The sequence below is a fragment of the Gracilinanus agilis genome, chromosome 2 (assembly GCF_016433145.1).
Source record: "Gracilinanus agilis isolate LMUSP501 chromosome 2, AgileGrace, whole genome shotgun sequence".
Lineage (NCBI taxonomy): Eukaryota > Metazoa > Chordata > Mammalia > Didelphimorphia > Didelphidae > Gracilinanus > Gracilinanus agilis.
This window is the reverse complement of record NC_058131.1, coordinates 716,280,455-716,306,276: the sequence shown is the minus strand read 5'-3', so window position 1 is coordinate 716,306,276 and position 25,822 is coordinate 716,280,455. Positions and strand designations below refer to the sequence as shown.

At 39.2% G+C, this 25,822-nt stretch overlaps 1 protein-coding gene across 1 annotated transcript in view; it reads left to right on the top strand.

Annotated features, from left to right (window-relative positions):
- The window catches only part of PRKG1 (protein kinase cGMP-dependent 1), a 1,248,761-nt gene that overhangs the window by 1,141,468 nt on the left and 81,471 nt on the right, over positions 1-25,822 (top strand). Inside the window, exons 15-17 of the mRNA XM_044660333.1 lie at positions 14,530-14,592; positions 15,836-15,948; positions 21,432-21,572. Coding sequence (XP_044516268.1) covers positions 14,530-14,592; positions 15,836-15,948; positions 21,432-21,572 — 317 coding nt within the window. The remainder of the gene's footprint in view (positions 1-14,529; positions 14,593-15,835; positions 15,949-21,431; positions 21,573-25,822) is intronic.

The window sequence follows — 25,822 nt, the reverse complement described above, 5'->3', positions numbered from 1 at the left end:
AAAGAAAGAAAGGAAGGAAGGAAGGAAGGAAGGAAGGAAGGAAGGAAGGAAGGAAGGAAGGAAGGAAGGAAGGAAGGAAGAAAAGAAAGGAAGGAAAAAAGGGAGGGAGGGAGGAAGGAGGGAAGGAAGGGAGGGAGGGAGGAAGGAAGAAAGGAAGAAAGATTATTAAGGAATAGTTGAGCTTATGATAGGATCATAGATGTACAAAAAGAGACCACAGAGATCATCTGTCCCCACTCCCTCATTTTACAAATAAGGGAAACTGAGGCTCAGAGAGGGAATGTGTTTTTTCCCATGGCTATATGGCTAGTCCATTATAGATGAGAAATTTCTTTTTCTGACCCCAGTCTTTGGAATCAGTGGTTCTCATCTATAAGAGCAAGAAAGTGAAATCCATACAACCATTATCTAGATCACATCCATGATTGGAGAGAGAGTTAGTCAAAAGCCATATAATAGCCCTATCACTTAAGGTTCCAATTTTCCCCCTGGTCTGGCAAAAACGTCCACTTTGTAGTTCCTGTGAAGTACTTCGGGACCTCTTTCCTCTGGTCTGTCATTCATTCAAGTGGGTAGGAGGCGTCTGCAGTTGGCAAGGACTGGTGCCGAATGAGGAGTGAGGAGCAGATCCCTGGCCCTGCCTGGCCTTTTCTGAGAGCAGCAATCCCTCTGCCAACAGAGACAAAGCAAGAGCTAAAATGAAAGTTCTGGGCATAAATGTTCTTTAATTATTTTTTTCTTTTTGAGGAAGAAGCTGGAGGGGCCTGATCTTGCTTTCCCACAAACCAGCCTCTTCTGGAGAAACCAGTGTGCTCATCCAGAAAACATTCCTCCCATTGGCTTTAGAACATGTCTCTCTTTCCCATCAAATTTGCCTTCTTCCCTGGATTTGGCCCAGACCGATGAGAGAATATGTTTGCATTCTTGAAACTAGAAAAAAAAGAAATCAGACAACCAAGAGAAGGGTTGGAGCCTTCTTTGACAGATTGAGTCTAGGGAGGCCTTCCCAGCCACACAAGTCAGAAGCATGAGAATCTCTTCTAATCTCTCGTTTTCTGGGTTCAGGACGACGTCCGTAGCCAGTGAAAGCTTAGCGAGATTTCAAGACTTCCCATCAATTTCTCCCCACCTGGCAGCCAGCCCTTTCTGCTAGTTAAACTTCAGTGTTTGGTTTCTCATAATGTCACTTATCTCACACAGCTCCCCCTGTCACCGTGAATCATTTATTTCCCTAAATCCAATTCTACTTATTTTAGGAAACCTACCACCTGACCTTGCCAGAACATTCCTGCGAAAGAAACCAATAATCTTTCACTCCGTCTCCTGCTCCATCCCTTTGGAGGAGACTAAACATCAACATAAAAAATGACAGAAACACCGAATGTCTGTCTTTTCTCCTTATAATCTCCTAATAATGGCTAATATCCAAAGGGCATTTATGATGTCAAGAAATATCGAGGTCCCCAGTATGTTTTGTTTTTTTTTTTCCAGGATAGACAGGTTAGAATGGGTTAAAACCTGGATAATTGGAAGGAAATAACCACATCTGCAAGACCACAAAGCCGCTGGAATATTGGCACAATGTGTGTCTTTCTAAGGTTTGCAACATACTTTCTGTGTATAATAATAATGGCTGACATTTCTCGGGTGCTTTAAGGTTTGCAAAGCTCTTACATTTATCTTATTTTATCTTTACAACAACCCTGACAGGCAGGCACTATTCTTCTTCTTCTTCTTCTTCTTCTTTTTTAACCCTCATCTTCTATCTTAAAATCAATATTGTGTATTGGTTCCAAGGCAGAAGAATGGTAAGAGCTAGGCAATGGAGGTGAAGTGACTTGCCCAGGGTCACACAGCTAGAAAGAGTCTGAGGTCAGATTGGAACCCAGGACTTCCCATCTCGAGACCTGGGTCTCTGGCCACTGAGCCACTTCACTGCCCCCTCTTTTTCTTTTCTTTTTTCCCCCCAAGAGGAGGAAACTGATGATGATAGCAGTTAAGTGACTTTTCTGTGGTCACACAACTATGAAGTGCCTGAGGCTGGATTTGAAGTTGGGTCTTTCTGACTCCAATCTCAGACCTCTTTCCACCAGACAATAAAGCTGCCTCCCCCAGATGAGGGAGTTCTCTGGAATGCAGGGCTTCCTTGCTCTGAAGCTGACTCTTTATCTATCATGCTATGGTGTCTATCTAATAATAAGAACAGCAAAAAATAAATAATAAAATGTCCAAAGTAGACAAAGAAATAGAGATTAGGGCAGCCAGATGGCTCAGTGCATCCGGTTCTCATCTTCCTGGTTCCAATCTGGCCTCAGACACTTATTAGCTCTGTGACCCTAGACAAGTCACTTACGCTTTTTGCCTCAGTTTCCTTTTCTATAAAGTGAAATGGAGAAGTAAATGACAAAACACTCCAGTATCTTTGCTAAGAAAACCCCAGATGGGGTGTTGCCAAGGAGGACATGTTTGAAATGGCCTCTTTCTATCTTTCTAGTTTATTTCTACTTTACTCCCTCCCACAAATTCTCTGATCCACCAGCGCTGGCTTTCTTGCTGGTCCTCACACATTACGGCATGCTAAAGCTGTGGTCTACTGGTGCCTCCCTAGAATGAGTTAAAATGATGTGTTTCCTTGAATGTAACAGAGATGGCCTCGTTCAACAGCTTCGTATTCATCAGTACCATTCTTGGATTTCCGTAGGAACACATATCCTTATCAGAATTTTGGGTTTCTTGGAAAGAGATGGAAGAGATCCAATGTAGAGTTCAAGGCAAAGACTGAATCCTATTGATTTTCCTGCTTGAGGATGATCACATCCATCCCCAGAATAGTACAGAACCTCTCAAATGAGATCCAGGGTCACTCTAGAGTTTAGTCTAACAATAATATACTTTTATTCACCAAAAATATAATAATGGAAGAATATTGACCTGGAATAACATGGCGGATGAGTAACCCTCCTACCCACAATTAGATGGATTGACTATAGAGCCCATGAATAAATCTAGGAATGCAAGCATGTCTATATATAAATAAATACCCATTGGGCCGATACTACTTATGGAAAATTAGTTGAGCCCAGTATTAAATAGGAGGAGGAGAGGGGACCAGCTTGTCTTTGGAAAATTGCACCCAAGCGTTACCTTGAAAAAAAACATCTTTTTAGTTTTATTATTTTCCAGTAGTGCTTTGAGGAGTGTATATTCTATTCTCTAAAGACTTAGACTGAAGGATTATTGCAAGGTAATGGAGAAGTCCACTACGGTTTCCATCATGCTACAAAGACACAAAAACTTAACCATCAGGTAACTGATGAGAGAAAGCAAAGGATCAGTGAAACAGATGATTGCTTAGGGACCCCGTAAGGATGTGGAATCGCTGGGAAAACCACTGTGATCCCTTAATGTCCATTCAGCGTTGGGAGTTTAAGGAAGTCCTGCGGTTATTGGACAGATCTTCTGTGAAAAACTCATAAAAGGAAAGGGACAAAATTCCCACAGGATGGGCCAGCTTAGATAAGTCACAATCTCCGTTATTGGAAGCAATAACCACTTTGAAGGGAACTCATTTTTCACATGAGTATATGTGTATTATTTCTGCTGTTGTTATTTTAATTATACTCCAGAGACAGTAGCTTCCCCACCAATGCACAGGGCTGAAATATTTTGAAGACTTATATTATTTTTTTTAACTTGATGGTAGTAGGAGAAGTAGTAGAAGAAGAAAGAAGAAATCTAATTTATTTTTCCCATCTCCTTCTAGCCTCCCAATTTTTTTTAAAGGAGCAATAAATAACTATTGACGATCTAGAAATAAGATCTGTAAAAATGTGTTTATTGTTATAAGGAATTGAATTAAACTAATATATGCTATGCAAATAAATAAATGTATACATATAGTATATGAGCTAGAGGAATCTGGGTCACTAAAATTGACCATGCTGCTTCAGTTTAGTAACGCTGTTAAAAGCACAACCGATCACTCTGCTAGTGAGTAACGTCAAGTTCTTCACGGACAGGCTTCGGCAATTCCTTGGCTGGAAATGTCCAGTCTGTCTCTTCTTTTTAAAAAACCTTTCCATTATCCCGTGTCCCTTATTAGAATGCACTGCAGACTTTTACCTACTTGAGGAATTTAGTCTCCTAATGAAAAACACTGTTGTCAGGGCAGACCCATCCATTTGTATTTTGCCATTTTGGTCTTTCTTCCTGTTTCCATGGAAACATGGACAATTATGACAATAGAGAGAAAGGGAATGATGACAGTTATTCAGAGATAGAAATCATCTCAAGACTCAATAGCCAGGATTAAACAGCAGTTAACAGGTACCACAGAATTAACACTGGAACATTATAAGTTTTGGAAAGAAGGATGAATGCCATTAAGCAGAGGAAGGTTTGTGTTCTGCCCCCTTCCCTCCGTATCTCAGCACCTGATGTGGAGTTAAGCTAGTGATGACGATAGATGGTGAAGGTCGCTACAACATTTATTAAAGCAGAAGATGAAGAAACCAAAAATAATGAGCAATTAAGCCATCAGTTTTTCTAGCAGGTTAATAGGGCAAGAGAGGTTCACCAATGTGTCCCACTTTTGTTTTTCTCTTCCCCTAAAGTGCTAGACCTATTATGTTTCAGCCTTTCAAAATGGACTCTATCCAGGAGAGGCCATTGTCATTTTTGAGAAAATAATCTGGGGGTGGAATTTAATCCCCAGAATCTTCAGCTTTGGGGATGGATCAAGGTGGGCAAAGTAAAACCTTCTTCTCACTGAGCCAATTAAGGTGAAATAATTGGAAACATCTCCTGAGGGCACCTTTTACAGTGACACTTGATGTAATGAATCCCCGTGGGTCATTTCAACTCTAAATTGAACTTGGGATAAGTACTCCTAATTTAGCAGTTTAAGTGTCCTAGAAATGCTTGACATAAATGAATGTTTATACAATCTTGCGATAGACAAATGAAGTGTGATGTGATCACCCAACAGATGTGAATGTATGATAGTATAAACAAGTGTTAAGGAGAGAGATGGAAGGTTGATGGGAGAGGGAAAGAGGGATGGAGGGAGAGACAGACAGACAGACAGACAGAGAAGAGAGCTTTTAGGGACAATAGAATCAAGCTGGTATAGAAAACTGAAAAGAGAAGTGAGATGTTCATCATCATCCTAGCATTTATGTAACACCTATTATGCGTGAAGGCATTTTACAAATAATTTCTCATTTGATCCTCACAATAACACTAGAATGGAAGTGCTTTTAATTATCCTCATTTTTCAGTTGAGGAAACTGAGGTGAACAGCAATTAAGTGACTTGCCCAAATGAAAGGACCCAGAGGAAGACTCTATTTATGTTGGATGGCCCTCTTGAGGGAGGTGTGTGGGAAGACCTGGGCAAAAGTCACATAGACAGGCAGGTAGCCTGGGTTGTCCTCTGCAGCATGGAAAGCAAATGGCGACCACACCAATGAGAGCAAAGAGCCACTGAATTATCAAATTTCACAAATAAAAGCAACAATGATAAGTCAGTTTTTTCTTCTTCAACCCTGAAGATTTTCTTATGAAATTTTTATTTCTTCAAATAATATATGTAGTCTTATAAAATTAAATATTCTTTGCTTGTAACTTGCTGTTTTCAGTGCTTTTTTAACCAAAAAAAATTTAAATAAGTACTATTCATATTTATATTTCCTTTAGATTCTCCTGACATACTTTCTAAGTCTGTAGCCATATTATCTCAGGCAATCCCATTAAGAATGTAAAGTCCTTAAAAATATTTAACAACATATACATAGATAATATAACATGTATATTTTCCCCACATATACATAGCTCAATTAATGAACATAGCTGAAGAATCATGGCTATTTACATGGTTCAGGAGGAATGAACAGCAACCTGTGACTGGACTTATTTGTTATTTATTGTAGATGTAATTATAGGGGAACATGAAATGAGTTGTCAAAGGAATTGTAGATAAGTGTGGGCCTCTAAGATCTTAATTATCTGAAAGGGAAATTAAGCAAATCTGTCAGTCAGTTCTTAGGTGTTATTAGCTGAAGAAGTGTTGTAAACATGTGAGAGACATAATAAAATACACAGGTGCAAAGGAAATTAATTAAAACACAAATTAGAGAACATGGATAATCTACTTATTAAAAAAAAATAAGACATATGAAACCCAGCTATTTGCTGCAAGGGAAAGAGATTTTGTTCTGCAAAAAGAGGTGGTTTGGGAATCATCTAGAGACTCTCAAAGATGTTAGTGGTATAATAATTAGACACAAATCTGCTAATGCAGTATTTATACCATGACCCATCCCAAAAAATGGCAGAATAAATTCGATCCCACATACAAATTAGACAGAATTAGGCACAAATAATAGGTAATAAAACTTCCCTAGTTAGAGAAGGATTTTATAAGCATGCCATATGGCCTGGTTAGTGTTTGGAAAATCCTTAAAGTCAAAAGGGCTGAACATTACTACTTATATTTAGAGAAATTATCATTATAATAAAAGCTGGTCTTTCTACTGTACTTCAATTTTGAAAAGCCTAGTACATACATTCTCTCCATTAGTCACCCAGCAAGCCTGGAAAGGAAGGGTTTCCTGCAGATTCTATTAATGAAGAGTAAGGCTTTAAAAAAAGTATGAAGTAGTCGAACAGAAAGGTCCTGCAAAATTCACAGATAATTGTACTTGAACACAAAGGTCTAAAGTACTATATTTTGTTTACCACTCTTAAAAGAAATGGCCAAGATAAAAAACATTGGTTTCTTCTCATAAAATAATTTCACCCTTTAAATCACTGCTGCTATTTTTATCAGATATATTTAACATATTAGACTTTTCTTGGATATATTTAACCCAAAGATTTTCTCCAAATCCATGTGTCTTGTTCTAAATCTTGCTGCATTGATTTTATTGGTGCAAAGCCTTAAAGTTTTATATACTTAAGAATATGCATTGACAAATGAATCCATTTTGTAACTCTGCTTAGATACAATTGAAGTAGAAATCATTATTATTAATATAGTTCAAGGGTCCTTAAGACTTTCAAAGCATTTTGTATAAATTATCTCATTTGAGATTCAAACCCTGGGAAATAGATATTATTATTCCCATATTACATATAAGGAAATGAGGTAAAGATCAGATGAACAATTTACTCATAGTCATAAGACTAAAATCTGAGAAGAGATTTGAACCTGGGTCTTGCTCACTCCAAGTCTAGCACTATTTCACACCGCATTCCAAGATCAAATGTCTTGCCTCATGTTCTATGGCTAGTAATTATGGCCTTGGAAACTAGGACTCCTAACCTTTCTTTCAATTCTTAATCATAATTTAGGAAAGTTTCAAGATAATATACAGTGTTATTACTAATTGCTGAACCTAAATGACTAAAATTAGATGGGCCATTCTGGCAGTGTCTAGAGGCACAAAGGTGCTGAAGTACGTATTAAACAATAACTAAAAAGAGAATCAGCTGTGTTCTCTAATCAATGAATTCCAAAGTAAGGTAGTATAAGTGAGCATAGAGAACTTCTCAATAGACAGAATATGAAGCCAAGAATTCTCTTTAAATCCTTGTGGACCCATTAGTAGGGATGTCAAATTGCCAGAGATTGAAGATCCATCCAGCAGCAGAGGGTTGGGATTCATTTCAATCTAGCAAACACTTATAAAAGGTTTACTGAATATAAAGGACTGTCCTAAGTGCTTCAGATTAAATGCAATCGTGCCTGCCTCAGGCAGCTCATCTTTTATTAGAAATCACAAAACTTTCTTTTTCATGTACTTGGGGGAAGAAACACAAATTGGGAGACAAATGGAAATAAGAGATTCCTCTTCAGTTCTTTCCCAGGCTTTCATTGGTTCTTCCTTTGGTACCTGATTAGTTCATCTGTTCTCCTAAGTAACTGTGGAAGTATTTTTCTTAGAAAGGAGACAAGAATCTCCAGTGGCATGAGTCACATTGACTTTCTTCAGTTGATGAAGCATCTCATCACTTGACAGCTGTGAAGACAGCCCTCAGGTTCCATATTAAAAACACAGAAGTTGTTCACTTGCTACATGAAGATAGAAGACACATGAACTAGGAAGAGAGCCAACTGGGAAACCAGAGCCATAAGTCTGTGCCCTGCCATTTACTAGCATTAGAGCCAAATACTTTGCCTACCTCCCTAAACTTGTTTTGTCATTTATATGATGAGAATCATCATGTTTGCAAATATATAAATAAAATATGTAAAATGTGGCATAGTGGAAAATACAACATGAATGTAAACTGATGAGGGATACAGTCTGGACCTGTGATGTGACTCCAGGATGGGGAAACTCCCTCCATCCATGCAGGTCTCTTTACTACCTTAGAGAGCTCCCTTAGTGCATGCCTATTTAAGTGATTCATCAGTAGAAGTCTTCCTGACTGACGCTGGCTCTTAATATGTCAGCTATAACACACTCTGTCACATCTTTAGGACACTACATGATTTAGAATGTAAATGGGAAATGGATGTGCAAAGGCAACACAAATGCCCTGGCTTAGCATCGCACCTCCTTTTATGCCTTTGGGAAAGTCACTTAGCTTTGGTTTCCCCAAAAGTAAAACGAAATGGTTCCAAGGTCCTAACCTTCAAGCGTTCTTCACATGGCATTGTTTCAAGTCCCTTCATCCCTCTCCAGAAGTATTCTGGCTCGCCAATCACTCTCTTGAAACAGAGCATAAAGTATCTTCATGCTATTCCAGATGTGACCTGTTCAGGGCTACGTACAAGGATAACTTCTGAGGTTCCTTGTAACTCTCTCTATGACCTGTGATGCTCAGGTTACCTTAGGTACTTCTGGTTACATTGATTCTTTCTGGCTACCAGGACAGATGCACTATTTTAGTGCATGAAAGTAGCTCCTTGATTAAGAGGAATATAAACACTGAAATTCCTTTATCTGGTACCTCATCTTGAGATGGCATTCTGGCATTCTTAAAGGGTCTGCCAATGGGATGTAAGATGTGGCTGGTCCTACTCAACCTCTTCCAGGAGAGTTCCTGATATAAACTCTGTGTGTGTGTGTGTGTCTATTCTCTGGAGCCTGGATGTTCTTTCCCAGAAGGATGGATCCAGGTGATGGACATTGTCGATGAGAGCAGTTCCCGGAAGCCGTATACTACAGCATCTGTGTTCCCCTGCAGATGCTGTCCTGGGTCCTTTAAGTATAGGGGCACAAACCCATTAGCTCTCTGAAATTCTTCTTTTCTGGAAATGTTGAGTTTAGAGCATCATTCCATTTCTAATTTCTAGAAGTCTAATTAGACTTAGTCTCTCATTCTAGTCACTCAACTCTCTGACTGAAGAGGACAAAACATAATATTATAAATATTCAGACTCTCATTTTACCTTGCCTAATGTCTTTGTGTGTCTCAGCTGTCAGCCAGCATCCTGGATGGATGAGATAGACCAAATGTGGACATCTGCTGTATACAGTTTCGAGATAGCAAATGAGGAAATGGCATTACTTAAGGGTATAATTACTTGATTAAATTGGCTTACATTCTGATAAATATTTGTTGTACAAAGGGAAATAATTTGTTTGAGAACTTCATTGGTGAATAATGGCTGTGATTTTGGACTCACTGTTTTGAATTGCGCCAAAGAATGTTTACAATAGCAATGTGGCAGTCTAACGGAATAGGAAAGAAATGATAATAATTTGGAAAATAATCTGAGAACCTGTAAGACAGAACACCACATGATATGCTAATTACAGGAGCTTCAATGAGTGAGGAACCAAGAAAACAGAACGTGATTATAGAGAAAGTAGGAATAACTGCAGTGGCCTGGATATCGGCAACGAGAATGCTTCTGTAGCCAAAGGAGCCCTGGTCTGGAGCCTGGGAATCCCAGCTTTGCTCCTAAGTCACTGTATGACTGCACAGAAGGTATGCCCCATCTCTGGGCATTAGTTTGCTCATGTATATGAAAGGGGAGGAGTAAATCTGTCCCTAACCAATTGATTCCCAACCCCTTGCTTTCTGTGGTTGTCTATACTGGCAGGGAAGAGATGGAGGAGTCAATTGTTCAGAAACTACCCCCTTGCCCACAGTGGGAGCACTCTGTACGAATGAGAGAGGTCTCCAGACTCCCTTCCAACTCAATCATTCCAGAATGTAACATCTTAAAAATATTAGTTCTACTGCAAAAACTGCACATAAGAGCATTGCCATCATATCTTCCATCAGAGTACCAAAGCAGTACCAACATGTTACAGGAAGGCCATTTACGTAAATGTTAGTCAGACACCATGTTTTAAGGAGGCTCGAAATGGATGATTGATTCTTGACCTGAAAAAACATTTCCAAAAGGGCCTCTGAACTTCTGGAGGAAGTTCAAAACCACTCAAGACAAATACCAGGAAACTTAGCCACCATTAATGGTCTCCTGGGAGTGTTGAGCAGAAATGTACTCGTTACTGGAAAGGAAATTGTAGAAAGATGAGTATTCAGAGAACAAGCTGCTAGAGTGTTCCATGGTTCCTGCCTCCAAGTCACTGATTTTTGCATTTGCTTGAGGAATCCGAGTTTCCCGAGATGAAGTCAATTCATGCTCTCAGAAAGCTGTTTGAGGCCTTAAAATTCCCAATACAAAGTGATGGGTATGAAAGCTAGACTGTCGGGTCTCTACCTCACCACATCTCTTGAGTACCACCTTGACAAGGACTCAAACAAGAGCTCTTTCCCATTCTTGAAGTTGACATAGTGAACTTTTTCCCAAAGTTACCAATCCTATTTTCTTATAGAAAATGTACTTAAAGGGAGAGTGGAAATGTGTGTTGGATATGGGGGAGGGGCGAAAGGGGGGTGAAAGGGAAAGTAAAAACAGGAATCATATAACCATGAAAATTTTTTCTAAAAAAATAAAATATTTAAACCTGAAAAGAAAAGAAAGGGAGATTCTATACTAACCTCTACAGCCCCATTTATGCAGAGATTTAGAGCCATGAGAGGCCTCAGAAGCCTTCTAATCATAGGCTTATCCAAGGAGAGCTGGAGAAGACCCCACAGGCCACAGAATCCAACCCATTGCCTTTACAGGTGAGGGATTGATGTTCAGAGAGGGGCAATGAGTCACACAGGCACTAATTGACACTCATAATTTGAGCCCAAGTCTGACTCCAAATTCAGTATTTGTTCCCTTCTACAATGCTAAATTATCCACATTTGTTTATTTATGGAAAATATTCCCCTGGATCTATAACTCCTTACTCTCCTCCTCTACGTTCTTCCTGAATGCAATTCAGGGAGACTCCAGAGAGATCAGCCTGGCAATCCCCATGGTGGAGGGAAAAGAATACACACAGTCTAGATTGTGTCATTTGGGCAACCCACTGAGTAAAGTAACTGTGTATTGATTTCTACATTCTGCTTTAAGGGAAAGTAGTAAATGAACTGAAAAAATATATTATATTGGGGACTTAGGGGCTTTCTCTTCCATGTGATTGGCCCCATTGATCACATTCTGTTTACTTTAGAGCATAAATCATAGGATCATAGACTTAGAGCTGTAAGAGACCAGCTAGTCCAGCCCTCTTATTTTACGGAACAAGAGCGGAGTGACTTACTCAGAACCAGATGGGTTTGTAGGAAAACAGGGCTGGGAGAAAACTGAGACATCGTCCGATTCTCGGGAGTGAAGTGACTTATTCAAGACATTATAGTTTTGAAGGAAAACATTAACCAAAAGCAAATGAAAAGTGATCAAGTCTGACCTTCTCATCTTGCAGATAAGGAAACTGAAGCCACAGCAAGGGGGTGATTTATCCAAGTTCATCCAGGGATAAGTGGCAGAGCCAGGAATCCTCTAGTTTCAGAACCAGGAATTTATCATGCTCCGATTGCCTTCTGTCTCAATAGTGGTGAAACCTACTGTCCAGACGGATGTCCCAGAGATGCTACAAACTTTTGAGTCATCTGGGAAGGACCCTTCCTCTGCTGACAGAGACCAAAATTGAGAGGGATCCAGATTACATTTCCAAAGATAATCGCTGGCACCTAGGGAGCCCTCCCCTCTCCAGTTGGGAAAGTTAGAAGTTACTTTGCTTCCATTACGGGGAGAATATGAAAGGAGAGGGTCACATTGGTCTGCCTCAAGGGTTGTAGTTCTCCACTTAACCAGAATCACCTCATTCTCCAATCACCCCAGTTAAGGGAAGTCTTAATATGTATGGCTAGAACATCTTTGGTTTAGACGTCTAAGGTCATCCTTTATTTCCTCTCAAATACCATTTCCCTGGCAGCGTACGATGCCTTCTTAATGGACTCAGAGTCTTTAGGTGAGAGTGTGGTGGCTGTCGTCATTGTTGTTGTTTTTAATCCATTGTTCTTCTAAAAACTAAATATAACTCAACTATTCATAAAAATAGCTCGACACAGACATTTCAAAACAAAAAAATATTGTCCTAATGTGCAATTTTTTTCAATATAATAATAGCTGACGCTGCAAGAGTCCTTTAAAGTTTGAAAAGCACTCTCCATATAGTATGGCATTTACATACTATATACATACAATAACCCTGGGAGGTAGGTGCTATTATCATCCCCATTTTAGAGATGAGGAAAGTGAGGCTGAAAGGGAATGCGACATGCCCAGTGTTACAGAATTGTTTCAGGTCGGATGTGAATTCAGATATTCTCAACTCCTCGTCAAGTTCTCTAGACACTCTGCCATTTTGATGCCCGTGAACATTTTAACACAAGAAAATAAAAGTCTGGATCCAATGAAGACAGTGTGGCATCCTTAACGGAGCACTGATCTGGGAGTCAGGACATTTGGGTCCCTCCAGGCTCTGGATTTCCCACTAGCTGTGCATCCTTAGGCAAGATGATGAAGATCTCTGAGCCTTTTTTCAATAGAGTATAGAAAGCGGAATTTGAGACCCAACTAAGCCAGAACACACTCAGGTCATCGATGGCTGAAATTGTGAAGAAGACCACAAAAAGACGTGATGATGGCCAATAAGGAGGAGAGAATAAGAAAAGAGCCACACACATAGGAGCGGTTGGCTGGGTCGTGTCAAGCATCTGTTACACAAAACGCATATTGAAGGAATCTATTCACCCGGGTCTCTTTTTGGGCAATTTGCATTTTGTTTTGACCAGCCTCTGCTTTCATGGCTGTGTGTAGAAGTCCCAGGAAGTAAATCGCCTCCTTAATACAGCTGGGCCACATCCGGAGAATGCTAGCGTTGCCTGGTTCACTGAAAAATGAGATGACTCGACCAGTATGTGTCAAAGGTAGGACTTGAATCCAAGTCGTCCTGACTCCAAGGATAGATTTCTCTCCACTATGAAATATTCTATGGTGTAATTTGGTCACTTTACAAACAGGAGAAAGTTAGGTGGAACGGTGATGGACCTTGAGTCGGGAGGACCTGAGTTCAAATCTACCTTCAGACATTTATTAACTGTGTGACCCTGGGCAAGTCTCTTAACCCCATCGCTCTTCTGCCTTGGAACTGATCTAAGGCTGAAGGTAAGCGTTTTAAAAGCAAACAAGAAACAAATAAATAAAAATAAAATGACAGCCCGGTTTGCATCAGTAGAGAGAGGCGTAATGTACTATTTATTTGAAATAGCAGTTTGTTTTGTTTGGAACATAAGATTTCTATTAAATTGCAGCCAACATATTAGCTCGATGATTTAATTAAGTCACAGGGCGAGTCTATGTATGATCTGGGCTGTACTTTCAGCAAAAACACCCATTCTCCTGAAAGGACAGTCTCTTGGGGGATTCACGACCTAATCCAGAGGAGAGATCATGGGGAGAAGCCAATCCTGAGTTATTCCTGGAGCTCTGATCCTTTTGTGCCCCCCAGTGGAAACTGTGGAAAATAACTCGACCAACATTTCTGAGGACTGGCCGGCCACACGGCTGAGCGAGATCCTTACAGTGTTCTTCTCTCCATAGAGTCAAGCTTGCTTCCAATCAGAAGCTGTTTTCCTTTTGAGACTGCCAAGAAGCTTCCCAGAGATAGTCATCTGCTGGATGGCCACGAGGGCTTTCCTGTTATTTTTTGTTATTGTTGTTTTGTTATATATTAAATTAATGTTCTCTTTCTTCTCCCGCTGGCCTTCGAGATGAACATGACAGTGATGAATAGACGATACCACTAGGCTGGGTATTACTTTTTTCCCAGGTCATGCTTATGATTAACCCTCCCCAAAATTGTTGATTTGTGTCCGGGCAAGTGGGATTTTCTGACTATTTAACAAAGGCGTAGGTGACCAATCAAGCTTCCTTCTTAATTTAGGCAATTAGAATCCCTTCAATTCTCAATTTAAATTCAAAATTAAGCAAATGAGCATGCTTCTATAATTTGGAATTGTACTGGCTTAATCTGGTCACTAGGAGAGCATGTTTATTCATTGTGTCTCCACACCCCAGTGGCTGTGCCCTCTCCTCTCTGCCCCATTCTATCTGCTTTTCTGATACACCTTTTGGCCTTCTGTGTCTTTTTATCTTCTCGTGCAGCTGAACTCTTGGCCATGTCTTGTCTCCCCCGGTTAAAGGATGAGCTCGCAGGGAACAGGGACTGTCTGTACTTTTCCTATTCTCCTCCATTGTTTAATATATAATAAAGGCTTAATAAAGGCTTTAGAGTAAGTAGGTGGCATAATGGATAGTGCCAGGCATGAAATCAAGAAGACTCTTCTTCTCGTGTCCAAATTTGGCTTTAGATTCTTCCTAGCTGTATGATCATGGGCAAGTCACTTAACCTTGTTTACCTCAGTTTCCTCATCTATAAAATGAGCTGGAGAAGAAAAGGATAAACCACTCCAATTTCTCTATCAAGAAAACACAACCAAATGGGTTGGACATGATTAAACAATGACCACAAATGCTTTTAATCCATTTCTTCATTCAACAAGGCAAATGGCAGCCCATTTACAGCTGCCCATCTTTTGAGACTCCTGCCTGTCATCATGCTGAGAACCTTCTTCTGGCTTACTAGTGGTGGGTTCTGGAAAATATCCTGGTTTATTTATACCTAAAAAACTCAGAATATTCATAAGTTGGACTCAACAGGAAATTAGACCCCAAAAGTAACTTTAGAAGTCAGTTTTTAAGAATATATTTTATTGATCTAATTGTAAATTTCCTGAAGTTCTTCCTACATCCCTCCTCCATCCCCCAAGAGAGCAAACAAAGAATGCAGAAGTGAGTTTAACTATGTCATCATTAAAAAGTCTGGGAATCCTATTTCGCTTTCTAAAATGAGAAGGGAAAAAATCATCCTGAAAATGTCAGGAGATTAACCATTGTACTTCCTGTCTCAAAGGCTGGTGGTACAGTGACAGCAGCTGTTGTGTGGGAATTGTTGTCAGCTGCAATTCTCAAAGACCAGGCCAGGAGAGGGTGTTTGTGGGTAGGATCTCTTTCCCCCCCTTTCCAACAATCCCCAAGGCCCCTCCGATCCAGTCCCTTTCAAGGAAGTCTAGCTCTTCCATTCGAGTTCTAATTCCTTTTCCTTTTTTTGGAGAAGAACAGAGGGAGAGAAGAAGAGACTATGATAGCTTGTTCATCCTTCCGGAGAAGAGTTCTCTCTAACAAAACAAAGTGGAGAAGAAGCATGATTCTATCCAATGACAATGTTTTTAAGGAAATGGACAGTGTATTTATCCTGCCATTTTGCTTCCTTCTGAGCACTGATAAGGATCCTTCTTGTAAAGGGGGCCTTCCTTGATTTCTATCTCACTTTTAAATTATGAAAACTCATTTATTCTTCAAATAACTTTGTATTTACCTGAATACTCTTTGAATTGATGTCATATCGCAGTGTTAGAGCTAGAAGGGATCAAGGAAGTCCTCTATGCCTACAGCTTCACTTTACAGAAAAGGAAACTGAGGTCCAGAAGCATTGATTTACTCACCCAAAGTCACATGGGTCAAGTAAGTGGCTAAGCTTTACCCAGGGTTCTCTAAATATTTCCATGTTTTATAACCTCCCAGTAGAATATCAGCTCCCCAGGTTTCCTTTTGTTGTTGTTGTTGTTGTTGTTGTTGTTGTTGTTGTTGTTGTTGTTGTTGTTGTTGTTGGGGCGGTTTTTGGGGGGTTTTCAATAATCAGTTCCTGGCATGGTGTCTAACACATAATAGGCATCTAATAATGTTAGTTGAACTGAAGAGAAGTAGAATATTTATGAATATAATATGATATGATATAATATAGCAATAACATTATGTATCAATAATACGATATAATGTTATTATGAATACAAATCAAACAGCTGAATTGAACTGGTGTCTCCTGGGCTGTTTTCTGCTTCCATCTTGTTTCAAGGGGGTCCCAATGGAAGCCACCCTCAGCCACGCAGACTGTAGCCTCCACAGGCTCTACGGAAGCCTTGTTTGGGCAAGTGAAGGGCACATTTTTGATTCTGAACTTCTGCACATGTAATCCTCAGACCACAGACACATGGCCAGTCCATAGCCAGACACACACTTGAAGCCATTCCAGCTCAGTAGCAGAGCTTGCCAGACCATTATCTCTGCTGGCTTAGCCTTCAGAAGCTCAGCATTACCCAGGCTCCATGACAATGCAAAAAAGAGAGATATTTATATTCTTTAAAAACACGCACTGTCTCTGCCAATGCAGCAGCATCACAGAGCAGTTAGAGTCTTTGGAATGAAGTCAGGAAGACTGGGAGTCAAGGCCAAGTCCTTACTAGCTGTGTGACCCTGAGCAAGTCACAGATTCTCTTGGCAAATTTCTCTGATCAGATCTGAGATCATGGGCCATTTCTCTATTGAGGATAAAGGGAAGGAGGAGGAAAAATGTGACCTCTTGAGTCCCTTCCAGCTAAAGATACAGAACCCTAAGATAGAAATCTATAGGGAAGAAACTGTAGAGAAGAAGAAGAAAGGGAACAGTACCTGGAGTCAAGAAATCAATGCTGAGGCAACTGGGTAGCTCAGTGGATTGAGAGCCAGGCCTAGAGATGGGAAGTCCTGGGTTCAAATCCGGCCTCAGACACTTCCCAGCTGTGTGACCCTGGGCAAGTCACTTGACCCCCATGGCCTACCCTTACCACTCTTCCACCTATAAGTCAATACACAGAAGTTAAGGGTTTAAAATAAAAAAAAAAAAAAAGAAAGAAACCAACACTGACTGAGCTGTTTGTCCACAGGCAAATCACTGAATGTCTCTGAGGTTTGACATAAAATGGGTATATGATGGATTAGCGGCACCAGAGAGGAGCAATGGATAGAGGGCTGGACCAGGATTCAGGAAGGCTTGAGTTCAAATCCTCCCTCAGATACTATGTCACTATGTGACCTTGAGCAAGTGGTTTAACCTCTATCTGCCTCTTTCCTCATCTGTAAAGTAGGGATATTAGGAGCACCGACCTCCCAGGGCTGTTGTAATGATAATAGGAGATCATACTTGTAAAGTGCTTTGCAAACCTTAAAGCTCTCTATTAATGGGAGCTTTTATTCTGACAATACCTGTTAGTGAGTTCCGTCAGAGGAATGAATGTTTCATTCTTTGTACTTACAGGATCATGTAGAACCTTAAGTTTCATGGAATAGAATGAAGAGACTTTAAAATGTATTCATTAAACTACCTCCTTTGGTAGATCAGGAAATGGAGTTGAAAAGAGATTAAGTCTCACAGTTAATGAGTGTCTGAGGCAGGATTGGAAGTCCGGCTGTCCTGACTCCAGGCCCAGTCCTTATCCCATGTGTCATCTGCCTGTCTAACAACGTATCCAGTATATAAATGGCACTTAATATATGCTTGTTGATGGAGAATAAAGTGCTTTGTCAAGCTTGAAGTCAGCTGAATCAGTACCTAGGTGATCCCTGCTCATTCTTTGGGTTCCTTATCTCAAGGGAATTGGGCCACTTTCTTCCTACTAGTCTTCTAGCGCAACTGCCATGAACCAGAGGGGTCTCCAAGACAATAAAGTTTCAGAGACATCAAAGTTATATTGATGCTTAAAAAATCTTAGAATCTAGAGCTGTTCTGAGATGGAGAGGGCCATCCCAAGAAACAGTGGCCTCCATCTCCTTGAAAGTTAGGCCATCCCAATAAATAGTGGCCTCCATCTCCTTGAAGGGTTGGGCCATCCCAATAAATAGTGGCCTCCATCTCCTTGAAGGGTTGGGCCATCCCAATAAATAGTGGCCTCTGTCTCCTTGAAGTTGGGCCATCCCAAGAAATGATGGCTTCTGTTTCCCTGGAGGTCTCTAAGCAGAGGCTACAGGATCCCTTCTCAGAGATTACACAAGGGATATTACTTTTCAAACCTAGGCTGAATGAGATGACTCCATGGCCTTCCAACTCTGAAATTCTCTGACTCTTCTTCCATTGAGAGGGCCCACATCTGATCATTTGAATCATGGCAGGTCTTAAGAAAGTAATGTATGAAATTGCTTTTTTCTCTTCTTGATGTGAAGTTTCTTTTCATTAAATGAAATTTCTGCTTATTCAGCAAGTGACTTTTCTTGCATTGAACTCCTAGATTTCCATCCAGAATTTGTTAACTGCCTTCACTTGGAAATAAGTCATACTCACTGTTCAATTCTAGAGGATTCGCTTTCCCTCTGTAGGAGATAGCACAGTGTGGTCAATTTTTTGCTCATGAACTCACTAAAAGTCTTTGGTTCATTGCTATTTTCAGGTGTAAAACCTAATTGTGTTTTCATATCAGGAGTATCGATGCCAATCACCAAAGTTTTAAATAGGAACCAAAAGAATGGTTATCCCTAGAGTCATTATTCATGGGTTCAATGACAATGTCAACTTGGAAGGAGGTCTCCAATAGAGTGTTTTAAGGATTTGAAGGAACCAGCCATCAGTCTGGAGACTTTACTTAGCAGTATATAATACACTTAAAAACGTGTAAGACTTTGAAAAAAATCTTGAAGAAGAGAAGGAAGAAAGAAAGGAAGAGAGACAGCAACTGAAGAGACTTATAATCATTTGACCACTTAGAAGATACACCTAAAACATTTTTTCTTCAGATCTCAAATTAGCAGCTTAGATGTTCACTAATACTGTGAGACTAATGGACCCTGACTAAGCTTAATTAACTAAACTCAACTGAAATAAACTCAATTAAAAATTACGAATACAAATGTTAGCAAGAAAGGTGATGGCAATAATGAATCATGATGACGATGATGATATCAACAAGGATAATACATACCTGTGTAGCATTTCAAGCTCTACAAAGCACTTCCCTACAACCTGTGAGAGAGGTAGGCGTGTGTTATTAGCCTCATTTACAGATGAGCAAACTGAGCCTGGTTGATATTCAGTGACTTGTTTAACAGCAAATTTACAGAGGGTTGTCTGCTGGACCAGAAGATGCAAAGCCTGCAGAAACAGCCAACTTCAAATGTCCCCCAGGCAATGTTGTGTTTTCCATTTAGTTCCTATCATCTGTCCAACAACTGATTATCGACCGATAATTCTATGCCCTATGGATGAGATTCCTCAATTAAAACTTCTAAGATTAAAAAAAAAAACCTTATCTACAAAATTGCTAAGCACTGAATCTAGAGTTTCAGCCCTTAATCACTAGTCTCCAATACAACTTCCTTTTGAAACTCAGATAACTCTTGATCATCTATGAGACTGGGGAGAGACAGTTGTGAGGGTCATGGCAAAAAAGGTAAATTAAAATATAGTCATGCTGTGTGACCCTGGACGAGTCACTTAACCCCCATTGCCTAGCCCTTACCACTCTTCTGCCTTGGAACCAATACATAGTATTGATTCTAAGGTGGAAGGTAAGGGGCTAATTTTTTTTAAAACTATAGTCATGACCCTTATAACTGAACTCATAGGTTGTAAATTTATTTGTTTATTTATTTTTCTAAACCCTTACCTTCTGTCTTGGAGTCAATACTGTGTATTATTGGTTCCAAGGCAGAAGATTGGTAAGGGCTAAGCAATGTGGGTCAAGTGACTTGCCCAGGGTCACACAGCTGGGCAGTGTCTTGAGCCAGATTTAAACCCAGGACCTCCCATCTCTAGGCCCAGCTTTCAATCCACTGAACCACTGGCTTCAGATACTTCCCAGCTGTGTGACTCTGGGCAAGTCACTTGACCCCCATTGCTTAGCCCTTACCAGTCTTATTCTGCCTTGGAACCAATAATACACAGTATTGATTCTAAGATGGAAGGTAAGGCTTTAAAAAAATTTTTTTAACTGGATAAAACTTTAAAGAATATTATATTTACATACACAAATGTGCACTTATTTGTTTTACACGTAAGAAAACTGAAACATGAGCTTAAAAAACTGGCTCAAGATTGAACAGGAAACAGAACCAGGTTTGGGCCCTCAGTACCTAACTCCAAATCCAGAGTCCTTTGCTTTAAAGTTGAAAGAGCACTTTCCAGGCACCGGCCCCACATCTTGTTTCTGGCATTCATTTTCTCTTCCTCCCACCGAGCCAGATTCTCTAACAAGCAACAAGATTGACTTTTCTTCCCTTGCCAACGGGCAGTGAAGTGTGCCTCAAGGGTGATCAGTGGAAGAACAGGAAGAGTGGATCTGGGGGCCCTGGACTATCCACTGCCCGGCTAATAAGCTCTGCCGTGATCAGGAGCTGGCCAAAGCCCCCATTCTCTCATTTGTTATAGCCTGTCACCAATTCAAGCAAATTTACATGTGAATATTAAGGGCAGAAGAAAGAGTGATTTGGGGGCCCTCCTGTTATAATAGACTGGGCGTATTTACAGAGTGCTCTGCCAATGACTAACTCTGCCATATGTCTTAAAAATGTAACAAATGGAAGAAAAATGAAAACCACAACCAACCACGCGATGTTCCAAAACCTCTAAGAGCCAAACCGATGGCTCTATCATCGAGAAGGACAGGTTGGAGAAAGAAGCAAATCTGGGCTACGGGGCTACGTCTTCCCTTCTGTCTGTTGATAGCCCAGTAATAGGAAGAAGAGGTTGGCCCTGATGAACACTGGGCAAGGGTATTACTGACAAACAGAGAAGCGAGTGACTCAGAGTTGCCAAGGCATAAAGGATCATAAATCCAAAATTGTACAGGACCTCGGATGCTCTCTCTTCCAGTCTCCTCCTTTTACAGATGAGGAAACTGAGTCCTAACTCAATGAAGTGACTTGGTTAATGTCACACAGAGGTAAAATTTAAAGAACTCTCCTTCTTGGAGAGGCTAAGACAATGCGATCAGAATAAATATGGTTCCTCACCATATTCTTAATGTAATATTGCTGGCGACCCTAAATTAGTTTCTCAGATATGGACAACCTCTAGTAGGATCCTAATGACACTGATCATAAATAGTCTCCATGTCTACATAGAGTCTAACAATCAAAAAAGAAATTGTCAGCCAAAAAAATTCGCCAAAGGATGTGAATATATTTCTATTCTCTTATCACAGTTACAGACATTTATGGAAGATGTCTTCTTCAAAATCCATTTGGAAGATCGTCCTCCAGATGTTCCTCTTTGCAAAGGATTGTGTGGCTTGTACCAAATCCCAGAATATTACAATCTCCTCTGTGAGATCCGTGGTTACTCGGTTACTCCAAAGAAATTGGCCAAGTCACCCATGTGAGAAAAACTGAATGGATGAAAAATGCCCATCCACCAAACTATGAGGTGGAGTGACATAACTAGCTTGTTGAATGAATACTTCAACGTATGCATCTGGGACAGTCACTGAAATGTACAATGAGTTGGACCCGTAATTGAAAAGAAGTCCAGGCCAGGATGCATTTAAGAATATACTGCAAAAATCCCAGGATTCTCCCACATCCCCAAATTTATGTTTTTACTGCATATAGTCTTCCGATCATTTTGTATTTTGTGAATTTTGAAATGCCATGATCTTGGAACAATCAATCCTAGAAATAATGAAGAAATTCATGGTTCATATAAACAGAAAAGAGAGCATGATGTCATCATGAAAAAGTTTAGACAAAAAATAAGATGAACCATTCATGGAACAAAAGTGGAGGACAATCCAAGCATGGTTCTGGTATCACAAAGCATAAAAAATATGGAAAGTAGGGATTCTTAGCCTAAGATGCATGGACCCTTCAATTTCAGGGAGTCTGTGAACATAAACCCAGAAAAAAGGAGCATTTTTTGACTAATTTTTGGTTTCCTGGGTAACCATGTGTATTTATTTTTATTATATAGAGAGTATTTAATTTTTTAATTTTTAAATTTAATTTAATTTTACAATTTTATCATTTTTATGAATTTTTTATAGTTTTGTTTTACAAATGTGTTTTACAAATGTACAATTTTACAATTATAAAAATAAAATTTAATTTATTTTACAAGATGATATTCTGGGAAGGCAGCCATAAGCAGGTCCAGACTGACAAAAGGTCCCATAACATAAAATGGTGAAGAACTACAGATCTAAAGGAATCAGTCAATCACATGGGATAGATTGTCTGAGAATCTACAGGAAAACAAAGCCAAAAATATCATAGAATGCAAAGGCATAGATGTCTTGTAGTCTGTAATGTGGCTGGAAGAAAATTGTGTCCATGGAATCACAGGTCCTCCAAAGTAGCTATAGACTCAAGCAAATCATTATAAGGGCACTTACATTTTGTATTAATATAATTTATTTCCAGATGTCTCAACCCCTCTCTCCTGTCCTCAACACCATAGAAGGCATCACCAGACAAACAGATATGTGTATTTAGATTATGACTTTCAATTTCCCTGGAGGTGAATATTCACAAGTTATTCTTCAAATATTAAATCTGCAGCTGTATATAATGTTCTCTTGGTTCAATTTGTTTCACTCTTCATTATCTCATGTAGTTATTTCCAAGTTTATTTTTAATTAATCTGATCATTAATTCTTATAGCATAGAAGTTTTCCATCACAATCATATACCACAATTTGTTAGCTATTCCCCAATTAATGGGCATTCCCTTGATTTCCAGTTCTTTGCCATTACAGATAGAGGTGCTATAAATATTTTAGAACATATAGCTTCTTTTCCTTTTTCCCCCTGATTTCCTTGGGAAATAGATCTAGCAAAAGTATTGCTATGTCTAAGGGAATATACAATTTTATAACCCTGAGTACAATTCCAAATTGCTCTCCAAAAGGATTGAATCAGTTCACAATTCCACCAACAATGTAATTAGTGTCCCTACTTTTTCTACATCCCCTCCAACTTTTGTTATTTTGCCCAATATGATCAGTGTGAGATGATATATAAGATGTGTTTTAGGACTTTTCATTGAACACAGAGGTAGTTTCGAAAGTGATTTCTTGAGTGTCCCTCCTTCTTTAACCATGGATATAATCACAGACTTCAGATATCAAACCCTCTCTGAGATGAGGAAAAGAACTAGAAAGATAATTGTGTTTCAAATCTCATTTGAGAAAATATAACCAATTTCCCATTCTATCATTTTTTGAGATTCTGAATACAAGAAAAGGCATCCTAAGTGAAAAACTAAGAGTTTTCTTCAACAAAAGGCATTTTTAGATATGTTTCTCCATGTGCCTGATTTTAGTAATTAAATGTAATCTTTTTTATTAGTTCAAGTAATTTCCTTATTACTAAATATCAATACATTTTGCATTAGAAATAAATGTTTGTCACATGAAACTTTATGGTTCCATAGTTTCCCTAATTATTATATTTCCAAAATACCAAAGAAAAGGAAAGAAAAGAAGAAGGAAAAAGAAAAGAAGAAAGAGATGAGGGCTTTTTCAACTCTGACCATACTCTGGGAATATATTCCCTTGTATAAGGAAAATAGAACACAGAAAAAAAATCACTGGTTTTACTTTTTACTCCTACTTACTTAGCTCCTGTATCCTAATAAAATATTTTACTATTTGACATATGGTCCCTAATTTATTTTATTATTTGGTTATTTATTATATTAATTATTAAATGATATTTTAGTTGAGTAGACACTGGGTAGGAGACTGGAGTATATATTATCCCAATACTGAACCAAGGACAGCTAGATGGCACAGTGGATAAAATACCCAACCTGGACTCAGGAAGACTCATCTTCTTTAGTTGAAATCTGCCTCAGATACTTAACAATCTGTGTGACCCTGGACAAGTCACTTAACCCTGTTTGCCTCAGGTCTTCATCTGTAAAATGAACAGGGAAAAGAAATGGCAAACAAGTCTAGTATCTTTGCCAAGAAAACCCAATATGGGGCACAATTGGACACAACTGAAATGAATGACAAAAAAAAAAAATTAAACCCAGTAACCTGTAGGAATTCCAAAGTAAATGGAATATGTGTTTTATTGGGACATTATTAGGATGCAAACAAATTCTAGCAAGGTACAAAATATTTCATGTATGGCTTTAATATGCTTACATACATGTATTAGGACTGTGATATTTTAAAAATCACAGGCTAGGAATTCACCTGAATTCAATCAAACAGACCACCTTCTATCTGGAAAGTACCGTACTGAGAGTTGAATATACAAAGGCCAAGACATATTTGCCCCTTGGTTCAATCTCTAATAGTTGAGCAAAAAGAGGGAATCCTTTGTAAATATGCTTAAGTTGGAATAAGAAAAGCATAGAGGGAAGATCAAAGAGTGAGGCATGAAAGATAGTGATAGAAAAGAATCTACTTTAAATGAGGAAATTAGGGAAGGCTGAACAAGAGTCTTAGGGTAGCACTTAGTATGGGTCTTGGAAAAAGAAGAGAAGTGCAAATGGAAGTGTGGAGGGACTACATTCCAAGATGGTTGACTAGCATCCATGGATGTGTGGAGGCAGAAGAGGGTGTGACAAGAATGGTCCAATGTGGCTGTTTCATAGAGTACATAATGAGGGGGATTGTTACAAAATGATTCAGGAAAGATGGATTGTAGGCAGAATATAAAAGGCCATATTTGGTCAAGGAAAGTGAATTAGAGATCCCCATGCACCAGATATTTACCATATCACAGGTGGACAAAGGCAATCAGTTGGGTCATGAAGTTAAAAGTGTGATATGATCCCAAGAGTTGGGAAGTTTAGACTAGCAGAAGCCAGTGAAGAAAATCAAGAACAATAGAGAGATTTCCTTTTATTATATTGGGGGAAAAGAAGAGAATCTGAGATGGGATAGGACCATGAATTGGATGGATTTTGTTTCTAATTTTGTTTCTATTTTTTATGCTAAGGAGGATAATCTTGGGAATTGAAAAGATGAATTATAATGGCTTATACAGAATTGATACCTAGAATATGTAAGAAGCAACTCACTTTCCTTGGAAGAGTTCAACTCATCCACATTTAGGACAGTGGCTGGCACGTAGTAGGTGTTTAATAAATGTTTAGTGATTGATTGATTGATTGGCCCCGATGAACTACATAATATAGTACTGAGAAAACCGGCAGATGGGATGTGGCAGAATGAACCATGTTCAATAAATTTTGAAATATCATGGAGAGACCACATCAATAAGAAAAACAACAAAAATTATGTGGTTATCTCCATAGGCACAGAAAATGCTTTTGACAAAATATTCCTATTAAAAATTGGAAATCATAGGAATAAATGGAGATTTCCTTAAAATGATTGTGTTGGCATATGATTGTGATGGAATATTACTGTGCTATAAGAGATTGAGCAGGATGATTTCAAAAAAATCTGGAAAGACTACTGCGAAGTGATGTAAAGTTAAGTGAGCAGAACCAGGAAAATATTATAGTGAGAGCAATACTGTGAAATGATCAACTGTGAATGCCTTAACTTTTCTCAGCAATGCAAAGATCCAAGATAATTCCAAAGGACAGGATGAAAAGTGCTCTCCATCTCCAGAA